Below are 23,133 nucleotides of genomic sequence, written 5' to 3'. Positions count from 1 at the left end.
TTTTTTAATATGGGTCTTGTCATACATTTTCTGGTCTGTAACAATGAATTGGGCCCTCTTCATACCTGGATCATTTTATACCTAGATTACTTACAGAAAACTGGCCTTTTCATTTTTAACCCATCTATAAGGTTTTTTCCCACCAAGCATTTCATGTCAAGGTTTGCCTTACACAAGTCTTACCTGAGCAGGTGACTCCTACATCCTGTTGGTGAGTACAGTTATGCTTTCCCCACCCCTCATGTTTGCAGTCCCAGAGAGCTGATTCATTGCCTCGACAAGACACATGATCCATCCAAATGCGCCCAGTGCCTGCACTGGAATTGGTCCATCCTGTGGCTTTGATGACAGACGGACATCCCAGCTGCTTACAAACGACAGAGACGGCAGCCAAGTCCCAGCCGGTGTTGCACACAGTTCCCCACTCTTCCTGGACTTTCACCTCCACTCTCCCAGAACACTTGGTTTGACCAGCCACCAGCCTCAGTTCCTTGTCTGTTCCCCCTGGAACAGGTAAAGGCAGCAATTGGTCAAGATCCAAAAGCAAGTAAAATGATTATTCCTTAGATTACTTATTTTTCAAAGCCAGTTTTGAGAAACATTTCTGAACCTATCTGTGTTACAGTAGGAGACTGTCATTTCATAGGAATTCAAAACCAAACATCAGTGTCACAGGCTTCAAATGAAGCCATGACACAGAAGCAGTAAAGCTGGGTAATTCAATACCATATGGTGTCTTTATTTTATGGCTGAGATTCTTTATAAAATCAATGTATATAATCCTATGGATAGTTTACCATAAAAATAAGATATTACAAAATTTTATAGGGATAAGCTATGTAAGTTTCTCCAATGGTGTCTTTATTTTATGGCTGAGATTCTTTATAAAATCAATGTATATAATCCTATGGATAGTTTACCATAAAAATAAGATATTACAAAATTTTATAGGGATAAGCTATGTAAGTTTCTCCAATGGTGTCTTTATTTTATGGCTGAGATTCTTTATAAAATCAATGTATATAATCCTATGGATAGTTTACCATAAAAATAAGATATTACAAAATTTTATAGGGATAAGCTATGTAAGTTTCTCCAATGGTGTCTTTATTTTATGGCTGAGATTCTTTATAAAATCAATGTATATAATCCTATGGATAGTTTACCATAAAAATAAGATATTACAAAATTTTATAGGGATAAGCTATGTAAGTTAGTGGAAAGAAGGCTAATAGTGAAAATGAAAGACTGATTATTGGGAATTCAGTAACTATTTCACACATGTATGCAAAATACCATGAATTTTTTAAATTAATTTTTTAATTTTAATTGGAGGCTAATTACTTTACACTATTGTGGTCATTTTGCCATACATCGATATGAATCTGCCATGGGTGTACTTGTGTACCCCCATCCTGAAACCCCTTCCCACCTCCCTCCCCACCCCATCCCTCTGGGTTGTCCCTGAGCACTGGCTTTGAGTGCCCTGCTTCACGCATCTAACTTGCACTGGTCATCTATTTTACATATGGAAATATCATAAATTCTTAAAATGCTAGTTGAAATCTACTGAACTTAGCTACCCAAACGGAAACTGAAATGGAGATATTTTCCTATTATCTTCTACCATAAAAAATCCCCTCTCCCCTACTCCTTCCAAGGGTCTTAGCTACCGCCTTGTGATTATTTTAGCTAACATAGAAACCTGTGGTTCTTGATCTATATCTGGCTTCCCTGAACACATTTTAAGATAAATTTTGGCATTTGAGTTTTCAAAGTGTTCCTAAAATTCCCTGATCCCAACAGTTCTGAAGTTTCTCCTCCTCTGCATTGTTCCCTATATTTTAGTTAGACATTACTTCAGATCTTTAAGGAATATGCATTTTTCCAGTGAGCATTTATTAAAAAAAAAAAAGCTGTACTAACATTTTGGGCAAGCAGGGTCACTTCAAAACACCATGAAGCTTGCTTTTAGATGCTATTTAGCCTTCAGGAGAATGATTTGCTTGTCAGTGATTCTCATCACAGTGGGCAAAGATTGTGAGTAAATTTGACAAAGTACTCACCAAGAGCACTGGTGACCAAACAGGCATAGAGAACTGAGACCACAGCAAGAGTGAAGGGACCGAAGTGGACAGAACACCTTTTAAAACCTGTGGAAAGAAATAAAAGAAGGTAAAAGTACAGTCTTTCCAACCAAAGAGGCTTTAGAGCAGGCAGGTGCTTTCAGAGGTTTGAAATTAACAAAGAAAGTCAAACCAAGGCAGAAAACCCTCCTCCTAAATGGCAAGGCAAGCAGGCAGGAAAATTTTATATCCAGGATCATACAGCAACAGTGAAGTAGCTTTGAAAATGTCCATGGTTACAGGCAACCAAGAAGTGAGGGATAAGAAGAGAGTTGGAAATGCAAAAAGAATTGCAAGAGTGAGTCTTAACACCTGGAAAATTGAAAAGACATTGATGAAACTTAGAAGTCGTCACTTCTCCCATTGGGCACAGAACAATATTCAACCTCTGATATTCTCATCTCCAAGCCTACCTGATCCACATTATTCAATGGCAAGTTCCATGAGGAAATAAATTATACCTATAATGTTCACCAGCTTCACCAGTGCCTGGCACAGTGCCTGCTAAATTCTAATTGAACACTGCAACTGGAGGAAACAGTGACAAAGATTATATTTGAAAGTCCCCATTATCGGACCTTGTGGGCTTCACAGGTGACCCAGTTATAAAGGATCCACCTGCCAGTGCAGAAGACACAGGTTTGATCCCTGGGTCAGGAAGATCCCCTGGAGGAGGAAATGGCAACCCACTCCAGTATTCCTGCCTGGAAAATCCCATGGACAGAGAAGCCTGGAGGGCTACAGTCCATGGGGTCGCAAAGAGTCAGACACCACGGAGCGACCAAGCATGCACACACACACATGCCACTGGATCTAATCTCCAAAAATAGCCTAAAATGCTCTATCACTCTCACTTCTCCTTCTTACTCTCATCCTACAGTAATTTTAAAGTAAAAATGCTATGACACAGAACTGTGCGCTTACTACCTATGTTTTCATGTGGTAAGGTTTCAAGTTTAAAAGCTTGAAAAAAAAGTAAGAATGCTAAATGAATTTAATGCATCCACATAAATCATGAAGTAGATTTTTAACACTCAGGGGTGTCATTCTAAATGCCCTCTAGGGAATCAACTTTTCATCAATATGCATTCTTACTTGTTCTATCCTTTCTAACAACTATTCGTTTTATACTCAACACAATTCAGTTAATTTTAGTTCCTTACATAGTTGTTCCTCAATGATTTTACAGAATTGATGCCAAATCTAGTCCTTATTTCATACCTTCAATTTTGAACCTATGGAAGATACAGGTACTTCTTAATAGGCTTCTTGCTCTTTCCCATAACTTACCCTCCTGATGCGCATCATTATTAAATCAGATCCACTGACTTTCAGAATATTACTATACTCCATTAAAGAGTAGACAGAACAAATGATAAGCTTTACCAGCAGATCCAGAGTTGTCATGTAGCACCATTCTGAGTTTGTCCATTCCAAAGTTTTATGATGCTTAAATCTTCTTGTATTGGTCCCTTGAAGAAATGGTCTTGGAATAGTCCCTTGAAGAAGAGGACCACTAGGAATTCTAAAAATCATTTCACTTCCACACACACACACAAAAAAAGAAGGCCTTCATAATGGAGGTGGAGTCAACCAGAAAAGGGAAGTAATTAAAAGAGAGAGGTTCCTTTTTGTCCTCATGTTTTCTTCCATTTGGGCCATGAAACAAAGAAAACTGAGAAACATTCACTACAGATTTACAAAAATTAAAGGGGAAATACTAACTCAAGTATGGTTGTCATTGAACATAAAATTTTTGCACTGTGTTTTGGATGAATATATTTGAAACAAAAATAATAATTGTTTTGAGATGAAATTATGTCAAAAAAAATTAAGGTAAGGTACTTCCCTGGTGGTTCAGTAGTTAAGAGTCTGCCTGCCAATGCAGGGGTCCTAGGTTCAATCCCTGGTCAGGGAAGATACCACATGCCTCGGAACAATGAATCCCATGTACCCCAACTACTGAGCCAGAGTTCTAGAGCCCATGAGCCATACCTACTGAAGCCTGTGCTCCACAAGAGAAGCCACCATAATGAGAAGCCGGCACATCACAACAGAGTAGCCTCCTCTTGATGCAACCAGAGAAAGCCCGCACAGAGCAATGAAGACCCAGTGGAGCCAAAAATAAATAAATAAATAAATAAGCACTTAGCAATGAATTTTTTTAAAAAACCAAAATAAAATGGGCAAAACATAATTAAATCACTAAAGCTTGATTGTATAGCCACTTTTATTATTATTTCCATAATCAAAAGTGTCTCATGAATAATTTTGTGCAGATTATCCATAGACAGCACTTGAGTTTCTTTTCTTGTTTAAAAAAATTTATTGGAGTACAGATTTATAATGTTAAGTTCTTCTGTACAGCAAAGTTATACACACACACATATATATATGCCCACTCTTTTTTAGATTCTTTTCTCATATAAGTCATTGGAGAGTATTGAGAAGAGTTCCCTGTGCTATACAGCAGGTCCTAATTATTATCTGTTCTATATATAGTAATGTGTATATGTCAACACAAATTTACCAATTTCTCTCTCCCTACACCTCCTCTTTCTACCCTGCTAACCATAAGTTAGTTTTCTACATCTGGGACTCTCTTTCTGTTTTGTAAAGAAGTTCATTTGTACCATTTTTTATAGAGTTTACATATAAGTGATATCATGTATTTGTCTTTTTGTGTCTGACTTAACTTCACTCAGTATGGCAATATATATATGCATTAAACTTCCTAAAAATCTTTCCACAATGAATATTCTAAGCCCCTTTGGCTTCACTGGTAAATTCTAAGAAATATTTAAGGGAAAAAAATAATACCAATTCTAAACAAACATTTCTAGAAAACAAAGAGTAGTGACTACTTTCCAACATGTTCTATGAGGTCAATATAACTTCATACCAAAACCAGAAAAAGACATTATAAGGAAGGAAAATTACATAGGAATATCTCTCACAGACATATATGCAAAACTCTGGACAAAATATTAGTAAATAATATCTAGAAATATATAAAATAATAATATATCATAACCAAGCAGGATTCATCCCAAAAATATAATGTTAGTTTAACATTCAAAAATTAAAATTGTATATAACTCATTATATAAGACTCTTAACAGAAAAATTATTCAATCAACTTGATAGATGTAAAAAAGCCTTTCACAAAATGTAACATCAGTTCCCAATAAAAACTTAGTGAACTAGGTGTATAAAGGGTATCCATGAAAAGCCTACAGCTAAAATCATATTTAATGCTCAAAGACTGAATGCTTTCTCCTTAAGATCAAAAGACCAAAATGTTAATTTTAATCATTTCTATTTGACATGGCACTGGAGATACTATCTAGGACAATCAGGCAAGATAAAGAAATAAAAAACATTCATGTTGAAAAGGAAGTAAAACAGTCTTTTTCTTGGCAGATGATATGATCATCTGTGTAGGATGTATAACAAAATTTACAAAAAACTACTAGAATTAATCATTGAGTTAAGCAAGGTTGGAGGATACATGATCAATATACAAAAATCACATAACAAAAAAAAAATCAGAAGTTAAAATTTAAAAGTAAATTCCATTTGTAGTAGTATCAAAATTATACAAAATATTGAGTAAACTTGACCAAAAATGTGAAAGTCCTATATACTCCAAACTACACAATATTCTTGAAAGAATATTAGAAATTAAAGAATTAAAATTAGAAATAATATTAGTTATAGTAATATTAAAATAATAATATTATTTCTAGTATCTAATATTAGAAATTAAAGAATTAAAATTCTTGAAAGAAATTAAAGAAGATTTAAATAATTGGGTTAATTTAAATAATTCTTTGGTTAGAAGACTTTATTGTTAAGATTTCAGTGCTTCACAATTTGAATTCTAAATTCAATATAACCAAAATCAATATCCTAGTGGGCATTTTTTCATAATAACTGGCAAATTGATTTTAAATTTTATTTAGAAATGCAAGGGGTCGGAAAATCCCATGGACGGAGGAGCCTGGTAGGCTGCAGTGCCTGGGGTCTCTAAAAGTCGGACACGACTGAGCGACTTCACTTTCACTTTTCACTTTCATGCATTGGAGAAGGAAATGGCAACCCACTCCAGTGTTCTTGCCTGGAGAATCACAGGGACGGCAGAGCCTGATGGGCTGCCGTCTATGGGGTCGCACAGAGTCGGACACAACTGAAGTGACTTAGCAGCAGCAGCAAAACAGACATAACAAATTTCGAAGTGATGAACATGTTGGAAGATTAACACTAGCCTATTCTGAGATTTTTTTTTTATAAAACTGCCATAATGAAGACAATGTTGTATTAACATAATCAACACATATATAAATGATTGATTTTTGACAAAGTATAATATTTTCAACAAATGGTGCTGAACAGTTGGTTATTCATATTGCAGCAAGATGAATTTCAATCCTTACACCATATACAAAAAGGGATCATAGACATAAATACAAAACCTAAAATTTTTTAAATATTAAACATCTCAAAGGTTTTAGTTAGGAGAACTGGTAACACATGTTCATTTAGTGACCTGTACATGAATGTTTACGTGAGTTTTACTTGTAATGGACAAAAACTAGAAACAAACAAACAAAAAAATGTCCTTCAACTGGTGAATGGGAAAACGAGCAGTGGAATTAATACTCAACATCACAAAGGAATGAACTGTTGATACATGTGACAACAGGAATCAGTCTTCTACTTTGTGAACTCATTTAGAATTCTGGGAAATACAAACTAATCTTTTGTGACTGGAAGGAGTGGTTGCTTAAGTCATTTTTATACTGGGGGTAAAAATGATGAAACTTTCAAAGGATAATTGATATGTTCATTGTCTTGATTGCTTTGATGGTTTCACAGGTACACACCTGTTTATCAAAACTAAAAAACTGATCACTTTAAGTATGTGAGCTTAGTATCTATCAATTATATCTCAATAAAGCTGTTTAGAAAATCTTGATGAACACTTTTTGCTGTAAGATAAAGAAAAGGAAAAACTCTGACATTAGCCCATCTTTCAGGTTTACAACAATACATGGTGCAAGGCGAATCCTTGATAGGAACCAGGAGAGGAAAACTGAAGATGTGAAAAACTTTAAATGGACCTGAAAGTTAGAAGATAATTTCATAGGAAAACTTTGATATTTTATATGAGCTTCTGCATGGCAAACAGAAGGAAGAGGAATAGAGACAGAAGTAGTACCAGATTTTGGAACTCATTTTGGATTTTGGAAAAGATTTTGGTCTTGTTAGCAAAGTCCTTGTGTATCTGAGAAATACGTATTCTTATTGTATTCCTTCTCTAAATGAAGTCATTAGCTTTGTTAGAACCACCTAGTGTTTCTATAACTAAATAAACTTCTGTATTGTTCTTTTAAAAAATCTCTACATATAAATTGCAGAGAGTATTATTATATAAGTCATGGAACAAACTCATGCTTTACTCAGCCTTTACCACCCTACTGTTGAGAATATCTGTGTTCTCTTCCTAATTTGCCTAAGTTACAGTTTCTTTGCAATGCTGAGCAAGGTCAACTTTTTCTTTTTTTATGTTCTACCAATCACTGAATAAACAGTCCATTGATTATCTAGTCTTTGTTTGCAGTTCATGGTGAATGATTACCCAGACCTTATTATCCTTTGTGATAGAGTGCCAGGACTCTCTTGGTTTTGAACTCTTCAATTGCTATTTTTCAGTTTTTCTGAAAAGTTCTTTGTCCCACATATCTGATTTTTTCCTCAAAACCCCAGACTGTAATGTCTTCTGACTTCATTGTGCTCTGTATCTTAATTAACTCAATATTGTCCTTTATTTTCCAAAAGATTGCCTTTCCTAATATTCTGACATGTTGAGCACAAATTTAAGCTTTATGCTAGCAAACTCATCATTTACATTAAACATATAAAATGTGGCTGTTGGCATAATGTGATGCTTGCTGTGTACAAATACTAATAGTTCATTACAGGCTGCATATTGACCAACAGTCAGCTTTGATTCCATCATACTCTGATATTTTTTCCTTAACTCTAGTAATTGGACTTCTGCTTTTGTTCATGCCTTGTGAAAGATTTTGTCTTGCACCAATTCCAGTAATTTGTACCAGATGATCCACTTATGCTTCACTTTCTATCTTGGCTTCTTCTCCAAATCACCAAGTGCTTCAGGACTGGGGGTCCTGTCTTTCAACAGATATTTCTGAGATTGAAGCAAGATGTTGTTTTTGTACCATTTGATTACCAGCCAGAGACTGGATATCTTTCTCTTTACTCCATCCAACAATTGCTATGGCTAACCTACATAAGTGGGAAATGGCTACCCACTCCAGTATTCTTGCCTGGAGAATCCCATGGAGGGAGGAGCCTGGTAGACTACAGTCCATGGGGCCGCAAGAGTCGGACATGACTTAGCGATTAAACCACCACCACACCCTACATAAAAATCACAATTTTACGGTTTACAACTAGCCTAGATTACTCCCTTATTGAATATAAATTGTTTTCCTTTACTGAGTAACATTATGGATGCCTACATTTTATGGTCCCCCTGAAAATTATCATTTGTTTAGCCTTTCATTTGCTCTTTTTAACCTAGTCAACACAACTACACTCTTTGTACACAGATATTGAATACAATATGGATAATTCAACACTAATCTTTATTCTTTTTCTCAATCATTTCTTGCTGTTTCTCCAAATTTCCTGTAATATAAGCTCTTTGCTTTAACTCTAGACTCTGATCTATTCCTGGTAGCTGAGATTTCACATTAGTGTTTGACATCCTCAACATTTGATATTTGAGTTTCCCAATATTTTTCAGCAAAGACTTGTAATTCCAACTTTTTCCTGTTAAGAGTTTTTTGTGAGAATGTAATTTTTGTTCACAATTTGCTTTTCCTTTCACTCAACTAAACTCAATACAATATGGTTTCCACTCCATATTTTATATTTTTGCACTTACTAAGTAAATATATTTAAATGTCTACTTGTATTAAATGACTTCCCTGGTGGCTCAGATGGTAAAGTGTCTGCCTCCAATGTGGGAGACCCAGGTTCAATCCCTGGGTCTGGAAGATCCCTTGGAGAAGGAAATGGCAACCCACTCCAGTATTCTTGCCTGGAAAATCCCATGGACACAGTCCACATGGTCGCAAAGAGTCGGACACGACTGAGCGACTTCACTTTGCTTTTATATTAAATATTCTGTTAGTTTCTTAGGATATATTAAGAGTTAATTCATTCCAGGCATCTAATTTCATTGAGCATATATTCTAGTAGGAATAATAGACATAAACATAAGCAAATTAAGTGTTCTATGTGATATAGAGGGCAAGAACAGAGCAAGTGGACTTAATCTCTTACAACCAAGTCTAGAGAGTTTGTATTACATCCAGGCAAAATTGTCCTATGAACTGAGCTCTGAAGGATAAGTTAGCTGGCTATGGTAAGAGAATCAAAGATTCCCCAGGCAGAAGGGAAAGTGTGTTTCTAGTTCATCAGGTAAGAAATAGAGTGTGACACTGAAAGAGTCACAAATCCAGTATGATTGCAACACAGAAACTGAGGATGAAATTGGCATTTGATGAGCTTGGAGGCAGGGCAGGAAGAGATCTCATAGAACACTCAAAGCCATGATAAAAAATTTTTCTTAAGGGCATATAGAAGATCCTGAGTGGTAGCCAACAAGACAGTAAAATGGTAAAATTTCTCTTTTCAACAGTTACTCTATTGTTATTCATTCGCTAAGCCATGTCCAAATCTTTGCCACCGATTGGACTGCAGCACGCCAGCCTCCTCTGTTCTTCACTATCTCCCAATGGATACGTGTTAAGTCACTTCAGTTGTGTCTGACACTTTGCAACCTCATGGACTATAGCCCGACAGTCTCCTTTGTCCAAGGGATTCTCCAGGCAAGAATACTGGAGTGGGTTGCCATGTCCTCTTCCAGGGGATCTTCCTGACCCAAGGATCAAACCCGTCTCTTATGTCTCCTGCATTGGCAAGCAAGTTCTTTACCACTAGCACCACCTGGGAAGCCCCTTCACTATCTCCTAGAGTTTGCTCAAACTCATGTCCATTGAGTCAGTAATGCTATCTAACCATCTCATTCTCTGCTACTGGCTTTTCTTTTGCCTACAAAAGCTTTCCCAGCATCAGGGTCTTTTCCAATGAGCAGTCTTCGCATCAGGTGGACAACGTATTGGAGCTTCAGCTTCAGCATCAGTCCTTCCAATGAGTATTCAGGGTTGACTTCCTTTAGGATTGACTGGCTTGATCTCTTTGCAGTCCAAGGGACTCTCAAGAATCATCACCAGTACCACAATTTGAAAGCATCAATTCCTCACCTTTTAGCCTTCTTTATAGTCCAACTCTCATATCCAACACTCTAAAGTAGTACATGACTACTGGAAAAACCATAGCTTATTCTGGCTACATTATAAAAAAGAGCTTGCAAAAGGCCAAAAGTAGATGTAATAATGCAAGATAGGAGACTTTATTGGAGCTCAGTAATATATGACATATGGTATGGATGTTGGGCTGTAATGGTGGGTTCAACAGTGTTTATTTATTTCCAGAAGTAAACACCTGACTAAATAAGATGCGCACATGCACCAATAATGCCAATGTGCCATGGCAAAAGGATAACACTGATTCTTTTATGTCTGTTGAGATCCAAGAATAGAGGAAGAAAAAAAAAAAAAAAAAAAAAATGGATATGGGCTAAATACATTCTGGTAGCCTAGAATATAAACTTCAAGACTGATGGTGAGAGGACAAAAAAATTCAAGATTAGGTTTGAACAACTGATAATGTTATCATTAGCTATGATAAAGACACTGGATGGAGAAAAGGCAGATTTGGAATAAAAGGTAGTAAGTTCAAAATAGGCCACATGACATTTAAAATCTCTTTGAAACATCCAAGAGGATGCAATGAGCAAAAAATACATATGCAGTGAAGAATCATGGAAGAGAAATCTTGACTGGAGATGTAAGTTTGGGAGAATGCAGGTGGAAATTGAAGACCCAGAAATCAAGGAGATCACTTACCATGGGTAATGACACACATCTGAGAAACCCTATGAAGTGGTTAAATAAATAAAACAGAAAATGTTCTCCAAAAAAGAGAGAGGAGAAATGCTCAGACATACATGAGAAAGTCCTAGAAAATGAAACATTATAGTCAAGAAAATAAAGTATTAGGAACAAACAAAAAGATAATAATCCATGTGTCAAATAATGTTGGCATATCAAATAAGATAAGGACTGGCAAGAGTTTTTTGACTTGTGATGTAGATCCAGGTTAATAATGAGTTTGGTGAAACCTCCCTGTCTGAGTCTTATTTCAGGGGCCAGATTACCTGTGAAAAGGGTGCTGAATGCCCCAGAAGAAACATAAATAACTCTGCCTCAATATGTGTCCTATAGACAATCTTTTTCTAAGTAACTATGGTCTGTGACCATAGGTGAGACGAGACCAGGTCCTCCTTCCCTGACCTGATCATCCCAACAATAGTTCATATGGGAAAACACTCTCTATCCCTCACTTCTTAATTGTAGATCCTTAACCAGGACACTGCATGTGTTTACCATATACACCTATTTTGTTGAATAATAAATAACTTTAATAGCTAGTGGCTTAAAGCAATAAAAATAATAATGAGTTCGGTGAGAAAAGCTTCAGTGAAGTAATTTTTTTCTTCTCTGAAATATGAAAAAGCGTCATAGCACAGATTGTGGTAGAATGAGCTGAATGACAGAACTGAGGACCCAAGTGACGACTGAGAGAGTTTAAAACAGTTAATATCAGCCATTTTTTCATCAGAGATCACAGCCCAGGGAGATAAACTAGATCAGAACAAAATCCAAAGACAATGTCTCTCTGGGTCACTCACTCAGAAGTTCCCTACCTGTTGTGTAACAATTCATCATCCTTACTAATTTCAGAAGCAACTACACTGCAATCCTACCAAGCAAGGGGCCACTTTTCATTATTTCCATCCTACTTTTTTTTTAAACTAGATTATTGTATAAATGATTTCTTCTATCCCCTTGAAAACATTCTAAAGAAACATGACAGATGATAATTCACTTAATCTTCAACCAGCCACTGCACTTTATGGGAAAAGATACAGTAAAAATTTGACTGAAAAGTAAGTTAAGGGTGAGTGGTTTCAGAAAGAGGTATATGTGTCTTAAAGGAACATCAAAAAGTTCAACTTGTGTCGTCTTAGAATTAAACAAGGAAGACACTTGACACCAGACAAGTGAAGATAAAAATAGCAACATAGAACAGATGGAAGCTCCTACATGGTAGTGTTAATGTCAGTACTCTATTGACATTATATATATTATATATAATTAATATAATTATTATATATATATGTATCTCCAAGAAACAGGAAAGGATGTATGGATTTAACCAATGTCCTTTTCTGAGAAGTAAATGGAATCACCATGAACATGAGTTTGAATTTTGGACCTTCTTGGTTAAACTGCTAAAAGGAGGGAAGAGAAATGTGAGCCTTGCTATTCTGCTACAGTACTTGAAAGCTCATTCAAGTTTCTTGCATCCTAAAAAAAAACACCTTTTTAAAATCTTCATGCATATTTGAGGCTTATACGTGGCACCACAACACTCTAAATCTTAGTTCTCAGTATGTGAGAAATACAGTTTAGAAAGTTTTGACTATTTACTTTTATTTTTAAAACCATTTATTTAGGAAAATGGTTCCACAGATTTTTATTTGCTTTTTCTTTTATTTCAGCTCCTTTCACAAGTGCTCAAATCAAACATGAACTTTTACCTTCTAGTCACTTTTGCCAAAGCCTTTCCTGCAAATTATGACTATGTAAAAATAAATTTCAACAGTTTTCCTAGAATTAGTTTCAGGCACTGAAAATTTCACCTTTGGGTGAGAAGACATTTACAAAATTTAACCATCTGGATCAAATGATTATTGAAATTCATGTCAAACTTTACTTCTTCATACATAAGAGTAAAATATACATGCAGAGAAAGCAACTTGACCTAGGGAAAAATTATTAAGATATCTGAATTAAAGAACCTGCCTGCCACTGCAGGAGACTGTAAGAGATGCAGGCTCATTTCCTGGGTTGGGAAGATCCCCTGGAGGAGTGTATGACAATCCACTCCAGTATTCTTGCCTGGAGAATCCCTTGGACAGAGGAGCCTGGTGAGCTACGGTCCATAGAGTCACAAAAAGAGTCAGACATGACCAAAGGGACTTAGCATGCACGCAAGCATTATTGTGTTAGAAGTTGTTCCCAGAAACCCTACCAGAGGGTAGCATTTCACTGCATTTCTAAAGGTATCTTTTGAGCTAAATACCTTGGCTTTCACAGCTGAATTATTTCATGGCCAAGTTGTTCATGATAATAAATTCAATTTTCAATTCATTTTATATGATTTATAATTAAAAGAATTTAAAAGCAGGATATAAAAATAGATCATCTTAAAATTAGGCTCAAAAAATAGCATTGTCTAATGACTGACCAAACAAGAGAGGATTCGGACATATGACCTAGCAAGCGATCCGTGAGTAGTAAAAACAAAAACATAGGCTATGGGGCTGGAGTAGAGCCCACTGTAGCCATTAGGCAAGAATGCAGGAGGGAGGGTACTTACTTTGGTTTATCAAGATTTGCTGGTGCACAAAATAGCAGGACTCCCAGTGTAAGAAGGTTACAGGCTAAGACATTCAGAAGAGAAAACATGTATTTCCTTGCCACAGAATCGTACTGTCTGGAAAATGGGTATTAACATTGGAAAGAATTAAACTTTGTTTTTGGTAAGATGAATTGGGAGATTAGGACTGACATATATACACTAACATGTGTAACATAGACAGCTAGTAGGAATCTGCTATAAAGCCCAGGGAGCTCAGCTGGGTGCTCTGTGATGACCTAGAGGGTGGGATTGGAGGTGGGGGCGGGGGTGGGATGGAGGCTCAAGAGGGAGAGGATATATGTAACGCATATGGCTGATTCACTTCATTGTACAGCAGAAACCAACACAAGGTTGTAAAGCAATTATACTCCAATAAAAATAAATAAAATTAAGGAACAGTTACTCTAAAAATCAGATATTGAACATGAGGAAGGAAAATGTGTTCCCAGGGACAAAGTGGAATAGTAAATACTGAATTCTGACATGGAAAGAACAAAGAGAAGGAAACCAAGACTTTGGAGAAAGGCAAGCCAATCTCATCTCCTAACAATTGCGGATGACTCATTCCTTCAGTTCAGTTCAGTTCAGTCGCTCAGTCGTAGCCAACTCTGCAACCCCATGGATTGCAACACACCAGGCTTCCCTGTCCTTCACCAATTCCCGGAGCTTATTCAAACTCATGTTCATTAAGTCAGTGATGCCATTCAACCAGCTTATCCTCTGTCGCCCCCTTCTCCTCCTGCCTTCAATCTTTCCCAGCATTAGGGTCTTTTCAAATGAGTCAGTTCTTCACATCAAGTGGCCAAAGTATTGGAGCTTCAGCTTCAGCATCAGTCCTTCCAATGAATATTCAGGGTTGATTTCCTTTAGAATTGACTGGTTTGATCTCCTTGCACTCCAAGGGACTCTCAAGAGTCTTCTCCAACACCACAGTTCAAAAGCATCAGTTCTTTGGCACTCAGCTTTCTTTATGGTCCAACTCTCACATCCATACATGACTACTGAAAAAACCATAGATTTGACTAGACAGACCTTTGATGGCAAAGTAATGTCTGCTTTTTAATATGCTATTTAGGTTGGTTATAGCTTTTCTTCCAAGGAGCAAGTGTCTTTTAATTTCATGGCTGCAGTCACCATCTGCAGTGATTTTTGAGCTCAAGAAAATAAAGTCTCTCACTGTTTCCATTGTTTCCCCATCTATGCCATGAAGTGATGGGACCAGATGCCATGATCTTAGTTTCCTGAATGTTGAGCTTTAAGCCAACTTTTTCACTCTCCTCTTTCACTTTCATCAAGAGGCTCTTTAGTTCCTTTTCTCTTTCTTCCATAAGGATGGTGTCACCTGCATATCTGAGGTTATTGATATTTCTTCTGGCAATCTTCATTCCAGCTTGTGCTTCATCCAGCCCAGCATTTTGCATGATGTACTCTGCATATAAGTTAAATAAGCAGGGTGACACTATACAGCCTTGACGTACTCCTTTCCCTATTTGGAACCAGTCTGTTGTTCCATGTCAGTTCTAACTATTGCTTCTTGACCTGCATACAGATTTCTCAGGAGGCAGGTAAGGTAGCCTAGTATTCCCATCTCTTTAAGACTTTTCCACAGCTTGTTGTGATCCACACAGTCAAAGGCTTTGGTGTAGTCAATAAAGCCACAGTCAAAAATTCATTCTTTACCCAGGTAATGTGCTGTATTTTTAATTTTCTCTTGCCTGCTACCTTGTGAAATAATGAATAATTTTTTATTTTGCAGATGAGAATGCCGAGGCTTAAATAAGTTAAATGGTTTACCCAACATGATTTATTATGAAGAAGAACAAAGATCAACACTGTGACATTCTGGCTGCATGCCCATTTTCCTTTCCAGTTAAGTATATCTAGAGTTAGAAAGAGATTCCAGAAGTTAAGGGAAAGCAAATTACACAATGCCTTTCTATCATGAAGAACATAATCCCAGGCACCAGAAACATGCATTTCAGATGAAGAAATTGGAAAGAAAGGAACATTTGAAATTTAAGCAAAGCTTAAATCCTTAGAAAAGTGCTGATACAAATGCGCAAATTCAATTTGGTGAACTTCTGAGATATTTGTATATTTTCTTGTTGTTAATGCTCCCTGTGTAAGGATTTTGTCATTTACAGTAAAAAAAGAATCATTTCTCTTATTCTTTATAGGAAAAAGAAGAGTAGTAAGAATTAGGTGACTACCAAACAGATTCTTCCTATTGGCTTCCAAAAGTGGGTTGTGAACTGCTTGTTCATTCTTGTGAAATTACTTTATATATTGTCAGCAGAGAGATGAATGCTTTCATAAAAGGATTCTTCTCAGAAAAGTGCTATGTTCTTCCCTTTTTGACCACAGCTGTTTGTGAAAACCAGGAACATCACACCCAGTTACTTGCAGAAAACCTCAGTCTTTTATAATCGTAAGAAGGGTACAAAGTGTACACAGTACAGACTTTCCTCTTTTGTTTAGTTTTAAACCCCTAAGTCCATGATATTTGAGAATTCACTCATAGGCATAGAACCAGAAGAAACAAATGGACAAGTATGCAAATATAAACATGCATAGTTATTTAGAATGGTGAAAGTTTATAAATAAATGTATGTCTAATAAGAGACAAATGTCAATAAAATTTAGAACATCCATTCAATGGAATAGTATTCAACTGTTCAAAAATAATAATGTCACTTTCTGTGTACTGACTAGAAAGACCCAGGCTATAAGTGAGAAGCAGGAATATTTCATACCATACAATATGATAACATTTTACAAATATCTGCAAATATTTGTGTTTGTATATGTATATCTATGCATATACTTAAAATTCTGAATCAATAAAATTGAATTGTCTTTAATTTATGACTGATTGACACAAAATATTTTCTTTTTATATTAAAAGAAAAGGAGTATGGACTTCCATGGTGGTCCAGTGGCTGAAACTCAGTGGTCCCAACACAAGGGACCCAGGTTCGATCCCCGGTCAGAGAACTAGATCCTACATGCTGCAACTACAAGATTCACAAGCTGCAAGTAAGACCTGGCGCAGCCAAATAAATTTAAATTCTTTAAGTAAAGGAGTATTTTTTATAGTGTTATGTGAATCCCAACCATTATAGCTTATTTTTTTGATTACTTAAGAAATATTTACTGAACACACAGTACAAGCTATAATCTGGGACAGATGGTATGCATTCATAGATGAACACCATAAATAAGAAGATCAACAGCTACAACAGTCTGGCATGGATTTTGTTGGCAGTGTACATGAGCACTTTGAGACCATGGGTAGGTGTTTTTCGTCACTCAGTCATATCTGACTTTTTGTGACCCCATGAACTGCAGCACACCAGGCTTCCCTGTCCTTCACCATCTCCCAGCACTTGCTCAAAGTCATGTCCATTGAGTCAGTGATACAATCTAACCAGTTCATCCTCTGTCATCCTCTTATTCTCCTGCCTTCTATCTTTCCCAGCATCAGGGTCTTTTCCAGTGAGTTGGCTTTTTGCGTCAGGTGGCCAAAGTGTTGGAGCTTCAGCTTCAGCATCAGTCCTTCCAATGAATATTAAGAATTGATTTCCTTTAGGATTGACTAGTTTTAATCTCCTTGCTGTCCAAGGGACTCTTAAAAGTCTTCACCAACACCAAATTCAAAAGCATCAATCCTTTGGCACTCAGCCTTCTTTATGGTCCAACTCTCATGGATAAGTATGTCCTAACTTGACTCTGGGAGGGATTGGGGGCAGGAGGAGAAGGGGACAACAGAGGACGAGATGGCTGGATGGCATCACCAACTCGATGGACATGGGTTTGGGTGAACTCCGGGAGTTGGTGATGGACAGGGAGGCCTGGCGTGCTGCAGTTCATGGGGTCACAAAGAGTCGGACACAACTGAGCGACTGAATTGAACTGAACTGAACTTGACATAAAGGGGTTCAAGAAAGCTCTTTCTTAGGCTAAATCTGAAACTGCATCAATAATCGTCATTTAGAAAAGGGAGGAAATACTTGTATAATAGGTATAATTAGTGCAAAGGCTTTGAGTCATGTGCAAATATGACACTAAGGAACCTGGAAGTTGGATGAATAAAATGCAAGTTATCTAAAGGTGTGGAAGGAGTTACATCTGGAAGCTAAGGAGAAAAGGACAAGCAAGCAGTTTTGACTTTGCATGGAAGAAGGTGGGGATTTAATGAAAGAGTTTAGTCAGGGAAATACAGCTTTATATGAAAGATAGAATGATCACACAGAAAGAGAATGAAGAACAATATTGAAAGCAGGCTGTGTATTCCAAGCGGGCACAAAATACCCACACATCTAAAGTCAGCTTTCCTTTCCATACTCAATGTACTAAGTTGCTTCAGTCGTGTCCAACTCTTTGCAACCCCATGGACTGTAGCCTGAAAGCTCCTCTGTCCATAGGATTTTCCAGGCATCTTTACCACCAGCACCACCTGGGAAGCGCCCTTTCATACTCACTGTACTCAAGCTTCTATAATTTGAGCCTCTACCCTGTGATCCATCTAGGAATTCTGTCTATGAATTTCTCAAACTCTTCAATGGATGTTTACATGTTTTGATTACTTCTCAATCTACCTCTCCTTCTTCTATACCTCTGTTCTCTTGTACATGTTTCTTCCTAATATTACTGTTAATTGTTCTTAACAAAGATTTCAAGAAATCATTAGGAAAACAAAACTGAAAACTTAAAATTGAGTATCAGATGCTTTCCTTTGTGTCTGTTAAGCTTGTGCTGTCCCAGGGCTTCTCCTAACATCCTGCTAGTCTTCTCTGTCTATGGGATTCTCCAGGAAAGTATACTGGAGTGGATTGTCATGCCCTTCTCTAGAGGATCTTCTCGACCCAGGGATCGAACCCTGGTCTCCTGCATTGTAGGCAGATTCTTTACCGTTTGAGCTACATGGGAGTCCTAACATCCTGTCATGTTCCTGCAACTTGTTTCTACTCAAATGAGAGATGTGTATCCAATACCACTTCTTTACCAGGTCCCAGCACCCCACTCCAGTACTCTTGCCTGGAAAATCCCATGGATGGAGGAGCCTGGAAGGCTGCAGTCCATGGGGTCGCTGAGGGTCGGACATGACTGAGCGACTTCACTTTCACTTTTCACTTTCATGCATTGGAGAAGGAAATGGCAACCCACTCCAGTGTTATTGCCTGGAGAATCCCAGGGACAGGGGAGCCTGGTAGGCTGCCGTCTATGGAATCGCACAGAGCCAGACACAACTGAAGTGACTTAGCAGCAGCAGAGCTTCCAAGAGTAAGAAAAATTAAAATAGTGACAATCCATCTTTATTTAACCAAAATAATCTTGACACATATTGAGGATAATTATTTTGTTTTATTTGCAGAGCTTTTCCTACTAGTTTCAGCTATGTCTTTAGCTTTTATAATCAAGAGGTTCATTGATGGGTTTTGTCAAACAAATAAGCCCTACAGATGACTTCTGCAATTCCTAGAATGTTGAAGAAATTATAGACATCTCTGAAATCAGTAAATTTTGCTGTATTTGCTGCACAAGTAATTTGAGAAAGAAATGTTAAGAGAGAGTTAAAGCAGAAGTGGTGCACAATGAGAGGACACTGTAGCTAACATATATTAGAACAAAGAAGAAAATAGATTTGGTGATGGATGAGGGTATTAACAGACTTCCCAGGTGGAACTAGTGTTAAAGAACCCATCTGCCAAAACAGGAGACTTAAGGTTTGATCCCTGGGTAGGGAACACCCCTTGGAGGAGAGTGTGGCAACCCACTCCAGTATTCTTGCCTGGAGAATCCCATGGACAGAGGAGCCTGGTGGGCTAGAGTCCATAGTGTCTCAAAGAGTTGAATCCAACTGAAGTCATTTAGCACCCAGGCATGCACACACTAGGGTGCTAATGGAGTGGTGTAGATGACTACTACTCCATGAACTTCAAGATGTTCAAGCTGGATTTAGAAAAGGCAGAGGAACCAGCAATCAAATTGCCAACATCCGTTGGATCATCAAAAAAGCAAGAGAGTTCCAGAAAAACATCTACTTCTGCTTTATTGATTATGATTATGATTATTATGATTATGATTATGCCAAAGCCTTTGACTGGGTGGATTACAACAAGCAGTGGAAATTTCTTCAAGAGATGGGAATACCAGACTACCTGACCTCCCTCCTGAGCAATCTGTATGCAGGTCAAGGAGCAACAGTTAGAACTGAACACGGAACAACAGACTGGTTCCAAATAGGGAAAGGAGTACGTCAAGGTTGTATATTGTCACCCTGCTTATTTAACTTATATGCAGAGTACATCATGCGAAATGCCAGGCTGGATGAAGCACAAGCTGGAATGAAGATTGCCAGAAGAAATATCAATAACCTCAGATATGCAGATGACATCACCCTTATGGCAGAAAGTGAAGAAGAACTAAAGAGCCTCTTGATGAAAGTGAAAGAGGAGAGTGAAAAAGTTGGCTTAAAGCTCAACATTCAAAAAACTAAGATCATGGCATCTAGTCTCATTACTTCATGGTAAATAGATGGGGAAACAATGGAAACAGTGAGAGACTTTATTTTCTTGAGCTCCAAGATCACTGCAGATGGTGACTGCAGCCATGAAGTTAAAAGACACTTGCTCCTTGGAAGAGAAGCTATGACCAACTTAGACAGCATACTAAAAAGCAGAGACATTACTTTGCCAACAAAGGTCCATCTAGCCAAAGCTATGGTTTTTCCAGTAGTCACGTATGGATGTAAGAGTTGGACTACAAGGAAAGCTGAACACCAAAGAATTGATGCTTTTGAACCATGGTGTTGGAGAAGACTCTTGAGAGTCCCTTGGACTGCAAGGAGATCCAACCAGTGAATCCTAGGGGAAATCAACCCTGAATTTTCTTTGGAAGGACTGATACTGAAACTGAAACTCCAATACTTTGGCCACCTGATGTGAAGAACTGACTCATTTGAAAAGACCCTGATGCTGGGAAAGATTGAAGGCAGGAGGAGAAGGGGATGACAGAGGATGAGATGGTTGGATGGCATTACCGACTGGATGGACATGAATTTGAGCAAGCTCCAGGAGTTGGTGATGGACAGGGAGGCCTGGAGTGCTGCAGTCCGTGGTGTCACAAAGAGTCGGACACGACTAAGGGACTGAACTGAACTGAGGTGATGTCTAGGTTTTCTGCCAACCAGCTAGATCAAAGGGGAAGAAAGTTTGAGATAGTAGACCTAACTACAGTTATTGGTACCTGAAAATCTTCAGAGTATGGGTAAAAAGCATGAATGTGAGTTGGACCATAAAGAAGGCTGAGCACTGAAGAACTGATGCTTTCAAACTGTGGTGTTGGTGAAGACTCTTAACAGTCCCTTGAACTGAAAGGAGATTAAGCCAGTCAGTCCTAAAGGAAATCAACCCTGAATATTCATTGGAAGGACTGATGCTGAAGCTGAAGCTCCAATACTTTGGCCACCTGATGAGAAGAGCCCACTCATTAGAAAAGACCCTCTTGCTGGGAAAGATTAGAGGCAGGAGGAGAAGGGGACAACAGAGGATGAATTGGTTGGATGGCGTCACCAACTCAATGGATATGAGTTTGAGCAAGCTCCAGGAGATGGTGAGGGACAGGGAAGCCTGGTGTTATGCAACCCATGGGGTCGCAAAGAGTCTGATACAACTGAGCGACTGAACAACAACAACAAATGGATAAAAAGAGAGGGTCGTTCATGTAGATCATAATCTATCAATTAAATCAATTTATTAATAGACAGAGAAATGAGTGCCGAAATAGTAACCACCAAAAGTCAATTGATAAAAAGTTAAAATGTGGTGGGTAAGTTTAAAGATACTTTATGAACAAATGAAAAATGATTTACTGTAATTATTCTGTGACTGCTTTTATGATCAAGAGAAATGACATCTGTTATGTTAATCAAGAACTTAACTTCTAGGAAAAATTTGTTAGAGAACCAGTAGCAACAGCCAGTAAGAAATGAGCCAACAAAGACTGCTATGTAAGTCTGAATGGGATATTTCTGGGAACTGATTCTAATTCAGATTCAAACTCAGCTCTGATTCTTAATGAACAGTCAACTCCATAAAGAAGATAAAGAAGGTGATCTGAAAAAGACATTAAAATTTTTCAGTGGAATTCTCTAATGAAAAGTGTTACTAGATATTACAGGAGGTAAGCAGGGAGAATCCATAGGTTACCCATATGGCTCATATGTTTTCACTATCACATTAAAGGTATTTGATAGCAGTATCACCTACTTTCAGGGTTTCTTCTTGGAAGGACACTGCCTGCAATGCAGGAGACCCTGGTTTGACTCCTGAAGATGGGGAATATATCCTGAAAAGGGAATGGCTACCCACTCAAGTATTCTTGCCTGGAAAATTCCATAGACAGAGGAGCCTGGCAGGCTACAGTCCATGGAGTCACAAAGAGTCAGACACAACTGAGCGACTTCCTTTCACTTTCATTCACCTACTTTCAGTCCTTCTGACCAAAATTTTTGGAGTCGTCATTGATTCCTTTCTCCCATATCTTATATCCAATTCTTTCAGAAATCCTACTTGCATTACTTTAAAAATATGTCTCCATCTATTGCAATGACCCTGGCATTGCATCTGATCCATAGAATCCTGCCTCAGCCTCCTGACTCTCTCTACTACTCCCTAGTATCTATTCTCAACAAGATAATTATAACAAATCTTTTAAATTCCAAACCAGATCGTGTCCTTCACCTATTCAAAATTTTCCAAAAGCCCTCTAATTCACTCAGAGTAAAAGTTGAACTACTTAAAAGGATCTAAGGGGACTAACTAGCTCCCACCATCACCTCCATCACCCCTTTCTTACTTCTCTGAATCTACTTCTATTCTTTTCCTACTCATTAATCTTCACCAGATGTAGAAGGCTCTACATATGGACATCACCAGATGGTCAACACCAAAATCAGATTGATTATATTCTTTGCAGCCAAAGATGGAGAAGCTCTGTACTGTCAGCAAAAACAAGACCAAGAGCTGACTGTGGCTCAGATCATGAACTCCTTTTTGCCAAATTCAGACTGAAATTTAAGAAAGTAGGGAAGACCACTAGACCATTCAGGTATAACCTAAATCAAATCCCTTATGACTATACAGTGGAAGTGAGAAATAGATTTAAGGGACTAGATCTGATAGATAGAGTGCCTGATGAACTATGGACTGAGGTTCAAGACATTGTACAGGAGACAGGGATCTAGACCATCCCCATGGAAAAGAAATGCAAAAAAGCAAAATGGCTGTCTGGGTATGCT

General features: G+C 37.7%; 1 protein-coding gene across 2 annotated transcripts in view; it reads right to left on the bottom strand.

Moving 5' to 3' along the window:
• Positions 1–3,772, bottom strand: part of LOC104995494 (scavenger receptor cysteine-rich type 1 protein M130) — a 36,852-nt gene extending 33,080 nt beyond the window's left edge. The window contains exons 1-3 of one of the 2 annotated variants that reach the window (XM_010849373.1): positions 3,513–3,772; positions 2,067–2,153; positions 184–504 (exon numbers count right to left, since the gene is read on the bottom strand). In XM_010849373.1, the coding sequence (XP_010847675.1) occupies positions 184–504; positions 2,067–2,153; positions 3,513–3,558 (454 nt within the window). In that variant the 5' untranslated portion in view covers positions 3,559–3,772. The remainder of the gene's footprint in view (positions 1–183; positions 505–2,066; positions 2,154–3,512) is intronic. The other variant, XM_010849374.1, reaches the window with a different exon arrangement.
• Between the last annotated feature and the right edge of the window lie 19,361 nt (positions 3,773–23,133).

The sequence above is a fragment of the Bison bison genome, unplaced genomic scaffold (assembly GCF_000754665.1).
Source record: "Bison bison bison isolate TAMUID 2011002044 unplaced genomic scaffold, Bison_UMD1.0 scf7180017864281, whole genome shotgun sequence".
Lineage (NCBI taxonomy): Eukaryota > Metazoa > Chordata > Mammalia > Artiodactyla > Bovidae > Bison > Bison bison.
Note: the sequence above shows the minus strand (reverse complement) of the source record. Positions and strands in the feature narration are given on the sequence as shown.